This window comes from Malaclemys terrapin, chromosome 25 (genome assembly GCF_027887155.1).
Source record: "Malaclemys terrapin pileata isolate rMalTer1 chromosome 25, rMalTer1.hap1, whole genome shotgun sequence".
NCBI lineage: Eukaryota > Metazoa > Chordata > Testudines > Emydidae > Malaclemys > Malaclemys terrapin.
The window spans coordinates 1,929,734-1,944,339 of record NC_071529.1 but is presented as its reverse complement, the minus strand read 5'-3'; the positions used below and the strand labels follow the sequence as shown (position 1 = coordinate 1,944,339).

The following is a 14,606-nucleotide window of genomic DNA, read 5'->3' as shown; positions in this document are numbered from 1 at the left end:
TGCTCCTATTTATTCCTTCATGGCATCATAATCACCTCCAAATCAACATAACATGGTATCAGTAACTCAGGATGACTGAATGACGTGTAAGGTCAAAGCATCAGTCAATCTGTCCCCCGCAACATTTAGAGAAAAGGTGGGTGATGTAATATCTTTTATTGGACTAACTTCTGTCGGTGAAAGAGACTAGCTTTCGAGCTTACACAGAGCTCTTCTTTAGGTCTGGAAACTATACTCAGAACATCACAGCTAAATACAAGGTGGAACAGATTGTTTAGAATAAGCAGTTAACACACATTTAAAGGGACCGTTCAAGGTGAAGTGGCCTGTTAACACCCCTCCAGTCATAGGTGGAAAGGAAGGGAGGGGAGAAAAAAAACAATTGGGGGGGATTGTTAGTGGGTTATAGATTACTGTAATAAGTCATAAATCCAGTCTCTGTTCAGTCCATGATTTTCAGTGTCTAGCGAAGTTATGAATTTAAGTCTCAGGCTCATCTTTTGAAAGCGTTGTGCAGGTTTCCTTTGAGGATGAGGTCCCACCAATAACTGGCAGCCAATAAACACACAAGCTAGAACTTTCATAGCTCTGCTAGTCAGTGATTAACCCCAGGATGCTCAATAGTGGCCAAAGCCCTGTTGCCACAGAATGCTCTTAATATGCTGTTAAGACTGTTGTGCTGCAAAGATGATACATAAACAGCCCACAACACAGGAGTCACTAGCATCTAAAACAAAATGCAAATAGTTTTAGCCGAGTTTTCCTAAAAAAGTTGGAACTAGCAAAGAAATGGAAGTGACTGCACATTAGTTACAAGCACAAGACCACAAGGCTGGACCATCCAGTAGCCATGCTACACACATGAAGGATAATCCAATCTGATGACACCTTTTAAGATGGTGCATTGGCTTCATTTTTAAGGGTGTTCTTTTTGGCAGTTTTGTTTGGTCTCTTGTGGAAAAGCCTAATAAAGTCCATCTCAAACTCTTACTTGGTTTTATATCTTTGCTCCCTATTTCTTTATGAAGCACTAGCCTGGCTTTTTGCATCCTGTCAATCTAATAGCGCTTGCCAGCAGAAATATGTAGAAAGCCAAGTCTGGCCAAGAAAACCTGAGAAATGCCTGACAGTACAGGATTGCACAGTATGGAGAGGAGGTGACCAGCCCTCTGTGGAGAAAGAAGTGGTTCAGGACTATTTAGGAAAGCTGGACGAGCACAAGTGCCATGGGGCCGGATGCGCTGCATCCGAGGGGGCTAAAGGAGTTGGCGCCTGTGATTGCAGAGCCAATGGCCATTATCTTTGAAAACTCATGGCGATCGGGGGCGGTCCCGGATGACTAGAAAAAGGCTAATGTAGTGCCCATCTTTAAAAAAAGGAAGAAGGAGGATCCGGGGAACTACAGGCCAGTCAGCCTCACCTCAGGCCCTGGAAAAATCATGGAGCAGGTCCCCAAGGAATCTATTCTGAAGCACTTAGAGGAGAGGAAAGTGATGGGGAACAGTCAGCGTGGATTCACCAAGGGCAAGTCATGCCTGACTAACCTAATTGCCTTCTATGAGGAAATAACTGGCTCTGTGGATACGGGGAAAGCAGTGGACGTGTTATCCGTTGCAGGGCCGGTGAAAGGATATTTTGCGCCCTAAGCGAAACTTCCACCTTGCGCCTCCCCCCCCACCCGCACATCGATTCATTGAGGGGCAAATCCCAATGAGCCTTTATAGACCCCAGGGGCCAGCCTGCCCACTGGGCCAGCCGTGCCCAGGGTCTGCTCCCCAGACCAGGTTCCCCCCACCCCACCCCCTGAACTCCCCTGGAAGGTGCACAGCCCCCCGTGAGCCCTCCCCGCCCCGAGTCCACTCACTGGCTTTGCCAGGGTTGGGCCGCTGCAGCAGCTCGGCAGGGAGGAGCCATCTTCCGGAGACACCGGAGAGCCAGAGCGTCAGCTTGCAATGGCGGTGAGCCCCAGCCATGGAGCAGCCGGCGCGGTGCAGGGAGGCAGCAGCCCTGCAAAGGCGGCGGCGCTAGTGGGGAGCAGCCGCACCCCCCGCCCCTCCTGCCCAGGCTGCGGCCTGGCACGCACCCCCCCCCGCCCAGGGGCTACTGCAGGCTGCAGCAGATGCATGTGGGCACCAGCCCTCATGCACCCCCCGGCTCTCCTCTCACCTAGGGTTACCATATTTCAACAATCAAAAAAGACGACGGGGGGGGAGCCCCACCCTAGCCCCGATCCACTCCCTCCCACTTCCCACCCTCTGACTGCCCCCCTCAGAACCCCCAACACCCCCCCGCTCCTTGTCCCCTGACTACCCCCTCCTGGGACCCCTGCCCCTAACTGCCCCCTCAGAACCCCACCCCCTACCTAAGCCTCCCTGTTCCTTGTCCCCTAACTGCCCCCCTAGGACCCTACCCCCTACCGGCCCCCTACTGCCACAACCCTTATCTACACCCCCGCCCGCAGACAGACCCCGGGACTCCCATGCCCCATCCAACCACTCCCTGCTTCCTGACAGGACCCCCAGAACTCCCAACCCATCTAACCCCCCCTGCTCCCTGTCCCGACTGCTCCGATCCCTCTCCACACCCCCACCCCCTGACAGCCCCTCCCCAGAACTCTCAAATCCCCCCGCTCCTTGTCCCCTGACTCCCCCCTCCTGGGACCCCTGCCCCTAACTGCCCCCTCAGAACCCCACCCCCTACCTAAGCCTCCCTGTTCCTTGTCCCCCGACTGCTCCGATCCCTCTCCACACCCCTACCCCGTGACAGCGTCCCCCAGAACTCCTGACCCATCCAACCCTCCCCCTGCTGCCTGTCCCCTGACTGCTCCGATCCTTCTCCACACTCCCGCCCCCAGACAGACCCCTGGGACTCCCATGCCCCATCCAACCCTCCCCCTGCTCCCTGACTGCCCCCCCGGGACTCCCCTTACTGCCATGCCGGTCAGCCGCTGGCTCCATGTGGAGGCAAAATGCGCTACTGGGCTGCCGCGCACACAGCCCCTCCCCCGCAGAGTGCTGAGCCAGCAGGAGGGGCAGCGGCTCACAAGCCCAGGAGACGCAGAGCCCAAGCGCGGCGAGGGGGGAGCCAGGGGGCACAGGAGGGTTAGTGCCTACATGCATCTGCTGAAGCTTGCAGGAGCCCCCCCAGGGGGGACGCCAGGCCACAGGCTGGGTAGGAGGGGCGGGGGGCGCGGCTGTTCCCCGCTAGCGGCGCTGACACCTTTGCAGGGCTGCTGTCCCCCTGCGCCGCGCTGGCTCCTCCATGGCTGGGGCTCGCTGCCCCCGCAAGCCGACGCTCTAACTCTCCGGTGCCTCCAGAAGGCAGCTCCTCCCTGCCGAGCCAGGGCACCGCTTTTTGGCGCCCCAATCACTTGATGCCCTAGGTGACTGCCTAGTTCGCCTAGTGGTTGCATCGGCCCCGATTCCTTGACTTTAGCAAAGCTTTTGATATAGTCTCCCACAGTATTCTTGCCAGCAAGTTAAAGAAATATGGGCTGAATGAATGGACTATAAGGTGGATAGAAAGCTGGCTAGATCATCGGGCTCAATGGGTAGTGATCAATGGCTCTATGTCTAGTTCGCAGCCGGTATCAAGTGCAGTGCCCCAAAGGTCAGTCCTGGGGCTGGTTTCCTTCAGTATCTTCATTAATGATCTGGAGAATGGCACAGATTGCACCCTCAGCAAGTTTATAGATGACACTAAACTGGGAGGAGTGGTAGATATGCTGGAGGGTAGGGATAGGATACCGAGGGACCTAGACAAATTAGAGGATTGGGACAAAAAAAAATCTGATGAAGTTCAAAAAGGACAAGTACAGAGTCTTGCACTTAGGATGGAAGAATCCCATGCACTGTTATAGACTAGGGGCCGAGTGTCTAGGCAGCAGTTCTGCAGAAAAGGACCTAGGGGTTACAGTGGACGAGAAGCTGGATATGAGTCGACAGTGTGCCCTTCTTACCAAGAAGGCTAAGGGCATTTTGGGCTGTATAAGTAGGAGCATTGCCAGCAGATCGAGGGACGTGATCATTCCACTCTATTCAGCATTGGTGAGGCCTCATCTGGAGTACTGTGTCCAGTTTTGGGCCCCACACAACAAGGAGGATGTGGAAAAATTGGAAAGAGTCCAGCAGAGGGCAACAAAAATGATTAGGGGGCTGGAACGGATTACTTATGAGGAGAGGCTGAGGGAACTGGGATTGTTTAGTCTGCAGAAGAGAAGAATGAGAGGGGATTTGATAGCTGCTTTCAACTACCTGAAAGGGGGTTCCAAAGAGGATGTATCTAGACTGTTCTCAGTGGTGGCAGATGACAGAACAAGGAGTAATGGTCTCAAGTTGCAGTGGGGGAGGTTTAGGTTGGATATTAGGAAAAACTTTTTCACTAGGAGGATGGTGAAGCACTGGAATGGGTTACCTAGGGAGGTGGTGGAATCTCCTTCCTTAGAGGTTTTTAAGGTCAGGCTTGACGAAGCCCTGGCTGGGATGATTTAGTTGGGGATTGGTCCTGCTTTGAGCAGGGGGTTGGACTAGATACCTCCTGAGGTCCTTTCCAACCCTGAGATTCCATGATTCTGTGATTGCAGAAAAGCAGTTTCCTTCTTTTTCAAACTTCTCTCAGTTCACATCTTATCCTTTTTTGCTGGCTATTTGACCTTCAAAATACATATCCAGTTCAAAAGTAAACTGCTACCTCTCTCAGACCTGGTCTACACTACAGAGTTAGGTTGATGCAAGGCAGCTTATGTCGAACTAAGTGTCTACACTAAAACGTCGCTCGTGCCAATGTAACTCGTCCACTATGCTGAGTTAACTCCACTTCCATGAGAGGCGTAGCGCTTAGGTCGATGCAGTTTCAGCATAGACACTTGTTGCTGACATTGATTGTTGCACAATACCCCACCCTGACAGTTCAATCGGTGCAAGTGCTCCTGGTGAGGATGCGCACCACCAACACAAGGAGCGTAGTGTGGACGTGCAAAAGCGATTTAATTACTGTGGTGGCTGTATGTTAACGTAACTTAGGTCAACATAATTTTGTAATGTAGACATACCCTCAGACAAATAGTGCTTCATGGTTTGACAGATGTCAAATGGCACCCATCCTCCTAGGAAACTAAATACATCAGCCATGTGACGGTCACAGCCTTGAACTGGCATAGCTGTGGTAGCACCATAAACTGCTCAGCTGGTTAACTATAGGATCTTCTTTTTGTGTCCTCATACTGTTTTCCGCCACATCCACGCACATGCAATTGCCTGATCATTGCACTCTGCCAGCTCACTGGAAGAGCATTCATGGTCAAGGAGTGACACTGCAGGAGATGCTTCATCAGATTTTGAGTCTTTCTGCCACAGTCACAGGTATTGGGGCCAGTAACATAGCCCCACTTTATCACTGCATCTCTAGACAGTGCAGAGTTGATTAACACAATGCCATATACCCCAGGGCTGATCTGCACTGGGTGGCAGGTGCTCCACTGATGGGAATCGGAGCACAGAGGCTACAGGGTCATTCTCTGCTCATTTGCCATAACTGAAACCTTGTCTGTTTGGGCAACAATGTTAGGGGTTTAATAGTGGCAAGAAAACTTTGTTGTAACTTCAGTCAACTCAGCGTCAGTGTTATATCATAAAGCGGATGTCTTGGATATGTGCATTGCCTTCTGCACTCTATTAGCAATTTCCCAATATACATTAGGAGGAGCAATACCTGCAAGAGCATAGAGGCTGTTCACATGAGTAGGCTTAAGGTATCCTGTAATATAGCAGCAGGTGGCATTAAGTACAGGGTCTAGTTTCTTTGCATAAGGGAATCGTGCCCACACTGCATAGGCATATACAGCAAAGGAATAGCAAAGTGCCAGTGCTGTTGATTATGGAATGGACAGCTCTCCACCACATTCTGATGTAACCAGTTCACTGAGAATGTTGTTTCATATGCTAACCTTGGCTTTAGTTTTCTCGATGTGGACTCTAAAGAGCATGAGTTCGAGAGCAACACCGATGTATATGGGATTTACGGAATGAGTGATAGATAGATGTAAATAGGGAATGTTTACATCTGAGCATACTAAATCTTGCTAGCTCTAAACACAAACCACAACTGAAATGAATAAAAGGCACCATGGTTAAAGGGTGAGCATGGTACTAAGTTGTTATAGCACCTCTGCCACCAACTCTCTGTGACCTTTAATGAGTCACTTCACCTGCCCTCTGAGAATCTCCCAACATTTAAAGTTGATTTAGGAATTCACTGATGGTTACCAATCAGTGCACCTGACCCTCTTACAGTCACAAGATTAATCAATTACAAACCTGAATGTAAGACAAACCCTTGCTCATTGAGAATACTTTGCTACTTACATCACAGGTGTTGTCAGCAATACTACATTTTTGCTGTCTATTTATTGCCACAGTGTAAAGCTTGTATTTATTCTAGTCTGTCTAGGTTTCACCAGAATAACCAGAACAACTAAGCAGAAAGCAATAGATTAGATATGCAGTACATAAACTAGGACACGACTATTTAGGGCACAGCAGCCCCTTAGAGCTTATCCACACTGATGTGGAGTGCAACATACTGTAGAGGGGGGCAGTGAAGCATTAACCCTGAGGCTGGAAAACAGGAGCTATTCCCAGAGCATATCAGCACATGTATTTTAACTCTAAGAACATCTCCCTCAATATCTTTAATTTACACAGTAATTATGCTAAGACTTTAGCTGACAGACACCACAGTATTTTAACTGCAGTCCACAAAGCCAAGTAAATAAGTGGAAGCAAAATGAAACCAGGTCTTTATTTGTAACTTAAAATATGAAGGTGGAAACAATTCAGACTTTTATTGGGTGGTAACTAGAGGAAGCAAGAGCCAGTAAAGAAGATATTTTAGGTATTAGTGAGAAGAATGTTGTTTGCAGGGGGGCAAGAGGTCAGAAGAAGAAACAAGATGCTGAGGATTTGATGGGTCAAAACCTTCAAGGTAATATTGATTTACACTATCTGATACGATTGTTTTCCCATCAGTAATTAGTATAATTGGCTACACATGCGGAAGTGCTCATTTATTTTTGTATCCCTTGTTTTCTCTTTCAGTCTGTGCTAATATAGAATTTCCTCCCTGCTGAGGAATACTGGTATTGGCACTACATCATACGGTTGAATGTTTCCTATACAAAGAAGAAACTCTTGAAGCCAGTGGTTCAGTCAGTTGTGGCTTTCCCATTTATAGCCCCTCACTCATTGTCAAATTCACTTCCCCTCACACCAGCACATTATACCAAGAGCTCTCACCTCCATGCATAGCCATTTGCTGGTGGTCTCAGCAGAGAAGAGACCTAGGAACGAACAGGTCATGGAGAAAGATCTTCCCTTGAGTTTAAGTATATTGGCAGGGTAGCACTGGGAATCTGGACTATTGCTGCCCTTGCTATACCTGTTCTGAAAATATAAGACTTCATTCCCTAAGCCCCTGAGACTGGAACCATTCAAAAGCATTATTAACAACAAAGGAAAGAATTTGCATCCAAATTCACTAGCCTCAATTATGCATGACAGACATAACACTTCAATACACTGAGTAAATTCACTGCCATTTACTCATAAGATTTGAAGTATTCATAACATATGCCCCTACCTTAACTGCACAGCAATCCCACAGCTTAGTGCTGACAATGAGAATATTGTTCGCCGTTTACCAAAAAATTGTGTATGGCAGTTTAGCTGACAGGTTACACTCCAAGTGAAGTGTGCTTAAGAATAAGCCATAGCTGAATGAAAATCTTTTGATTTTACTTCCATTTCCATTCTTCACTAAAACAAGCCAGATCCAGGGCTCTTTCTACTGTTTGAATTCAGAGTCTCTGGAGACAGTCTCTAGCACATTTCTTAGACAAGTATGCTACGGTGATATTCCTACCTTATATACAAAGCTGTGCAGTGGTGAAGACAGTATTCTAATGAACAGATTTCAAATACTATTTCTCAATGAAAAGACATCAGTAAATTAAAGGACATTATTGGATTATTCAATGCGAGTGGTTCTCAAATTTATCAGGCCAGAGCCTGTATTTTTAAAATACTACCAAGTGACAAAATCTTTTAACTGGTTGTCATATCAAAAACAAAGCAAATCAAAGGGTATGGAGGATTATGAGTACAATTTAAGATGAGCACCTTTTGTAGCCATTGAGGGTGAAGATTACATGGCTGTAATAAAGCAGAAATATGAGCCATTTTCACTGCCACAGCATATTAAAGCTGGTTGAGTAGGGAACAGTCACATGAACTGGAACTGTGCACCTATTGGTTATAAATGACATCATATGTCAAGACAAGTTCATGCTTTCCCGTTTTCCCCTTGAAATAAAATCTACTGTATTGATCGTACTTTAGCTCCCTCTTCTAGATACAAACCATTATAACATTCATTCATTCATTCTAAACTAGAGAACTTGATTGGCCATATAAATACAGAAATTCTATGTGCAGCAGACATTTAAGTTTTATTCTAGAAAAGGGCCTTCCTCTATTCATCACTGTGTGAGTCCTTTTCCTTATCCCATTTAGAATGATACAGCATGTGCTGCATGTGAAGAGAGGTGGGTTCTGATTACACAGATGAACAGTTTACCTTTCTGCTGGAGAAATGAGCATGTTTCCCCAGTTTGTTATTCAGTGCCTCAAGGAACATCTCATCGGTGACTTTTCCAACATTCATGCAGGCATCATCCAGAATGGCAATGATCCCTTTGTGCTGCTGTTCCACCAGATCCACAATGATCTGGTTGTTGAAATAATCTATCTGCAGAACACAAAACAACAGGTATTTGCAGGTCTTCTCTCACTATTGAGTGAGAAGGAAGTGGATGAACAAATAGTACCCACACTTATGCACACACCAGTAACCATACAGGGAGAATTATGTGCAATACAGCTTTATTAACTGTAATAAAGAAACTAAACTGAGAAGTACTAGGCTCATTACGCAGTGGTGCAGTGCTCAACAGTTTCATTCTACAGACCACTTTGAGCATTTCTTTCTCCTAGGCCTCTATGTCCCCAAAATATCTCACTGTTTGCTTTGCAAAACATGCCATTCTGTGGTCCACTGATACTCCATAGACCATAATTTGAGATCCACTGAGGTAGTGGAAATAAAATATACATAGAAATTGTAATGAAAATTACTGCTTCCCAAACAGACAATCTGAAAATATGCTGGACTGCAGATTATATATTCAGACTTCCTACTCTAAGGTTTCGTGGACTACAGCCCACTTCTTCTGATGTATATAGAGTGGAAGACAACTCCCACCTGTTTATGCTCTCTGTATGCGTGTATATATATCTCCTCAATATTTATTCCACCCTATATGCATCCGAAGAAGTGGGCTGTAGTCCACGAAAGCTTATGCTCTAATAAATTTGTTAGTCTCTAAGGTGCCACAAGTACTCCTGTTCTTTTTGCGGATACAGACTAACACGGCTGCTACTCTGAAACCTATTCTAAGGGTACGTCTTCACTACCCGCCGTATCGGCGGGTAGCAATCGATTTATCCGGGATCGCTATATCGCGTCTTGTTAAGACGCGATATATCGATCCCCGAGCGCGCTCACCATCGACTTCAGAACTCCACCAGAGCGAGCGGCGGTAGCGCAGTCGACGGGGGAGCTGCGGCCGTCGATCCCGCACTGTGTGGACCCCAGGTAATTCGATCTAAGATACTTCGACTTCAGCTACGCTATTCACGTAGCTGAAGTTGCGTATCTTAGATCGATCCCCCCCCCAGTGTAGACCAGCCTTAAGAGAAGTGTACTTGTAACACGTGCTTAGTACTCATGTCCAAACTTCATCCCTTACTTGGAGTCTAGTGACAAAGCAAAGTTGTTGCATCAGGATTAGATTTTACTAAAGCAAGCAAAAAAACCCCTAGTCATTAGCATTAAAAAGTACGTTTAACTTTGTTCAGTTACCCCAGTGTAAACCCCATTGATTCCAGTAGGAAGAACATAACAGGAGAATCTGGCCCAGTATCTGCTCTTCCTCTTAGGGCACAGGAGTTCTGTAAACATTACTTTCATCGCCAACATTCAAATCTAAAAACGAAAGAATCTAGTGGAAGAGGGTCACCTGATGTCTATTGGCTAGGCAGCTTTAACATGATCCACATGGTACCCCCCATATGTATGTCTATAGTTGGCCCTCTTCATTCCTATATAGCTCTGAAGAGTTTTATTTTTCAAGAAGTGGGTAACTATAGCAGAAACATTTGCAGCACTAAGAGGCACAGCAGAGAAGGGTCTCCTTTCACATGTTTCAGATTACCACTGCACCAATCCCATAATTAACTACAGTATCTTTCAAGAATCACCTTAGTGAGACATTCATGAACACACTTATGGTAGTGGAAGTTGTGACAGCAAGGTAGTGGTATATATGACTTTGTGCAATTTTAATGGACACTAGCAGGCTGCAGTCATATTGGAAGGCACACAAAGGCCAAATGCTTTCCAACAATATAAGAAAATGGGTAATAAGTGTAACTACCCTTCCCCTGAAATGCATTCCTATAATAGATTTCCCCATTACATTTTCATAACTGGCTCATAAAGCCTGGTCTATGCAATTATAAGGCCAGATTTTTCACCAATGAAATCAACGAGTTTTGCCACTGATTTTCTATAGCAGAGGATCAGGATTGTAATGTTTATACAATCTGAACCAGCTTCTTCTAATCAAAATCCTACCAGTTAGAAAGTATCAATTTCAAAAAATCTTTCTACTTGAACACCTGTTTAACTAAATATACATATCACCCAGTTTACACTGATAGCCAGAAAGAGGCCACAAAATGTATAGAAAGGGTGTCATATTTTCAGTTTGCTTCGTCCAGAGTGATTTATGGATAACAAGTCTGGTGCTGCATCTGCTCTGGATACAGAACTCCCACTGACTTTGATGGGAGTTTACATGAGGAGCAACTTCAGGACCAGGCCCGATAATGGTACACTGGATTCAAGCACACCCCCACTGCCAATTCACTCACATGATTCCAGGGAATCCCCTCTCGCTGATACTCCTCCTGTTCTTGCTTTAGAACTAGCTGAATAAAAAGCTGTTGCAGCTTTTCATTGCAGTAATTAATGCAGAACTGTTCAAAACTGCAAAAATAAAGTTGAGAAAAAATTGATTAGTTTTTCATTTCAGGCAAGATGAAGCATCAGTTTCCTTCTCTAGCAATGCAGCTTACCTGTTGTTGTCGAAGATCTCAAAGCCATAGATATCCAGGACTCCAATGACTGTGTTTTTCCCATGGATTGTGGTGTCATAGTTCTTCACCTCAATTATGTCATTGATATGTGTGACAATCCAACAGAAAAGGCGCTCATATATAGCCTACAAGGATAACAAACATTAGGCTTAATTTCTGATCTCTCTCATAACTGATTCAGCTGTATTTCTGTCAAGTCTCTATAACAGTTTCTCTAGTAGTTTAGTTCAAGCTGGTTTTCAGATTAACCCCATATTCACTGGTAAAACTCCTGCTAAAATTAAACAGACTTCTTGATCTGAGAAACCTTCTATTCTTTCAATATAACATCGCTGTCTTTCTTTCTAAATTTGTTTATATGAGAATAGAATCTTAAACAGCTCTACCAATTCTGCTACCTACTTCCCCCATTCGAAGTCATAGTCAACCTTGCAACAACTTAATCGTCTCCACATTAATGATTTGGAGGATGGCGTGGACTGCACTCTCAGCAAGTTTGCAGATGACACTAAACTGGGAGGAGTGGTAGATACGCTAGAGGGTAGGGATAGGATACAGAGGGACCTAAACAAATTAGAGGACTGGGCCAAAAGAAACCTGATGAGGTTCAACAAGGACAAGTGCAGAGTCCTGCACTTAGGATGGAAGAATCCCATGCAGTGCTACAGACTAGGGATCGAATGGCTAGGTAGCAGTTCTGCAGAAAAGGACCTAGGGGTTACAGTGGACGAGAAGCTGGATATGAGTCGACAGTGTGCCCTTCTTGCCAAGAAGGCTAATGGAATTTTGGGCTGTATAAGTAGGGGCATTGCCAGCAGATCGAGGGACGTGATCATTCCCCTCTATTTGACATTGGTGAGGCCTCATCTGGAGTACTGTGTCCAGTTTTAGGCCCCACACTACAAGAAGGATGTGGAAAAATTGGAAAGAATCCAACGGAGGGCAACAAAAATGATTAGGGGGCTGGAACACATGACTTATGAGGAAAGGCTGAGGGAACTGGGATTGTTTAGTCTGCAGAAGAGAAGAATGAGGGGGGATTTGATAGCTGCTTTCAACTACCTGAAAGGGGATTCCAATGAGGATGGATCTAGACTGTTCTCAGTGGTTGCAGATGACAGAACAAGGAGTAATGATCTCAAGTTGCAGTGGGGGAGGGTTAGGTTGGATATTAGGAAAAACGTTTTCACTAGGAGGGTGGTGAAACACTGGAATAGGTTACATAGGGGGGTGGTGGAATCTCCTTCCTTAGGGGTTTTTAAGGTCAGGCTTGACAAAGCCCTGGCTGGTATGATTTAGTTGGGAATTGGTCCTGCTTTGAGCAGGGGGTTGGACTAGATGACCTCCTGAGGTCCCTTCCAACCTTCATATTCTATGATTCTATGATCAGAGAATTGTATGAATATGAAAAATACAGGTGAGCAGATGAATGCAGAATTAAGATTTTTATAAAGTGCTCGCACCCATTGTAACTGAGCAGTTAACACCACAAAATACAGTACTATACAATATTATCATCGTTCACTTTTCAAGAAGTAGTCACAAACAAGGTCATTTTCTGTCTTCAGAATCTAATCATTCAATTTAGTGACACCTGTGCTAAGCAGCTCTGGCAAGTATTACAACCTTAAAAGGGCATTCAAGGTGACTGGCCCAAATGTTAGCTCTTACCCAATACCACCATTTAACTCCCTCCATTTCTTCTTCTCACAATTAAAATAAATTTGAGTAGTTAAGTGTCCTCCCAATACTCCATCACTATCACCCTTCCAAAGGAGACTGCTGTCATTGCCAAAACAAACAAAGGTGTAGCATTTGCCATGATCTTCAATGTTGTTTAAGGATGTCATTCCAGTCCACTGCTCTCTTCTTGACAACAAGCAGACAGCTAGAACTGTCAAGCTGTTCTCTCAATCTCATTCACTGCATTTCCATTGTATCAAGATATGATCTAACACAGCAGAGACTTCCAATGTCCTGGCAAACCCTGCAGCCAAAATTATTTTGTGGGTTGCCCCCACTCATAGATAAAATTTTAACTCTGATGCACCCATTAATTTAGAGGAATAAGTCTTTCATTATGTGAACATTCTAAAAATACATATTGAAGATGAAACATTCAGACTAACAGCCCCCAAAACCTTGTGATCTTCACTTACAACTTCATTAAGCATCTGCACTCTTTGCTAAACCTTTTGCTACACAGATGTTGGACTCTGCAATACTTTCCTTCATCCAGGGGCTCCTATCATTTGCGAAATTAAAGAGCAAAAACTGAGCCAGGGTTTTGGAAATTGTTGCATGACAAACTAGCACAGACTTATAGAAAAAGAATTCAGACTCACCTTTGCAAAAGCATCTCTGCCATAGGTGGCTTCCTGCTCTGTGTGCTGCTTGTCAATGACATCCCGGCCTGTAGCTACAGTTCGAAAAAGCAGGGCCTTCTCCACCATGTCAGACTTTGTTGACAGCAAGTCTGCAATTACCGACACAACCTTGCCATTTTCAATCACAGGCGTGTCACTATCCACTGAAAACTTCAAATTCCCCTGTAGCAAGTAGCGAAAGACAAGATTGCTCAATGTGCCTCTGCTGAGAATATTGTCAGCAAAGCTGAAGTAAGCGCTTCATTTCCAGGGGGTGATTTGCTGTTCAGTTCATCAACAAATGGAACACCATTAGCACATTTCTAAATTCAGGCTAAATTGTCCTCAGTATTGTATGCTCCACTCATGGGCGACTCATGGGGGGGCCACCAGCTAAGGGGGCATGTGGCTTCCCCACGTGACCTACCACGTGACACCCCCCCCCCGTGACTCCTCCCTGCCCTGCCCCCAGCCTGGGCCCCCCGTTCTCTCCGTCCCCTCCCCATCCCATGTTACCCGGGGTGGGGCTCTGTCCTCCCGCAGTGAAAGGAAGGAGGCCTGACAGAGGCAGCTCCTCTGGCACGGCTGTCCGAATACCACCCCCAGCCCTGTCCTCCAGTGGGGCTGTACAGACCCCAGGAGTCGCAGCTGCGTGGAAGGGCTGGGGCGGCGCTGAGGCAGTACAGCCACGCCGGTGGAGCTGCCGGCATGTGGCCACTCAGCGGTCCCACATTCTGCTCCTTTCACCAATGTAGTTCCCTGCTGAATGTGCCTCCCCCAGGCGTCTGGGGAGGGGCATGTGACCCTTCTTGACCCCACCCACCCACCCAGTCAGGCTTCGCCTTTGCCTGGGATCAAAAGAAAGATTTGGCCTTTAGTATTTAGCAGGATTCAAGGAACGAAGTTATGACAAACTAATTCAAATAAAGTTTAATCAGGCAAAGACTGTTACAAGCCGGGGGTCTAG

General features: G+C 46.1%; 1 protein-coding gene across 2 annotated transcripts in view; it reads right to left on the bottom strand.

Annotated features, from left to right (window-relative positions):
- The window catches only part of MYO1D (myosin ID), a 373,562-nt gene that overhangs the window by 231,711 nt on the left and 127,245 nt on the right, over positions 1-14,606 (bottom strand). For both annotated transcript variants that reach the window (XM_054014216.1, XM_054014217.1), the window contains exons 8-11: positions 13,619-13,822; positions 11,253-11,398; positions 11,049-11,163; positions 8,632-8,802 (exon numbers count right to left, since the gene is read on the bottom strand). In XM_054014216.1, coding sequence (XP_053870191.1) covers positions 8,632-8,802; positions 11,049-11,163; positions 11,253-11,398; positions 13,619-13,822 — 636 coding nt within the window. The remainder of the gene's footprint in view (positions 1-8,631; positions 8,803-11,048; positions 11,164-11,252; positions 11,399-13,618; positions 13,823-14,606) is intronic.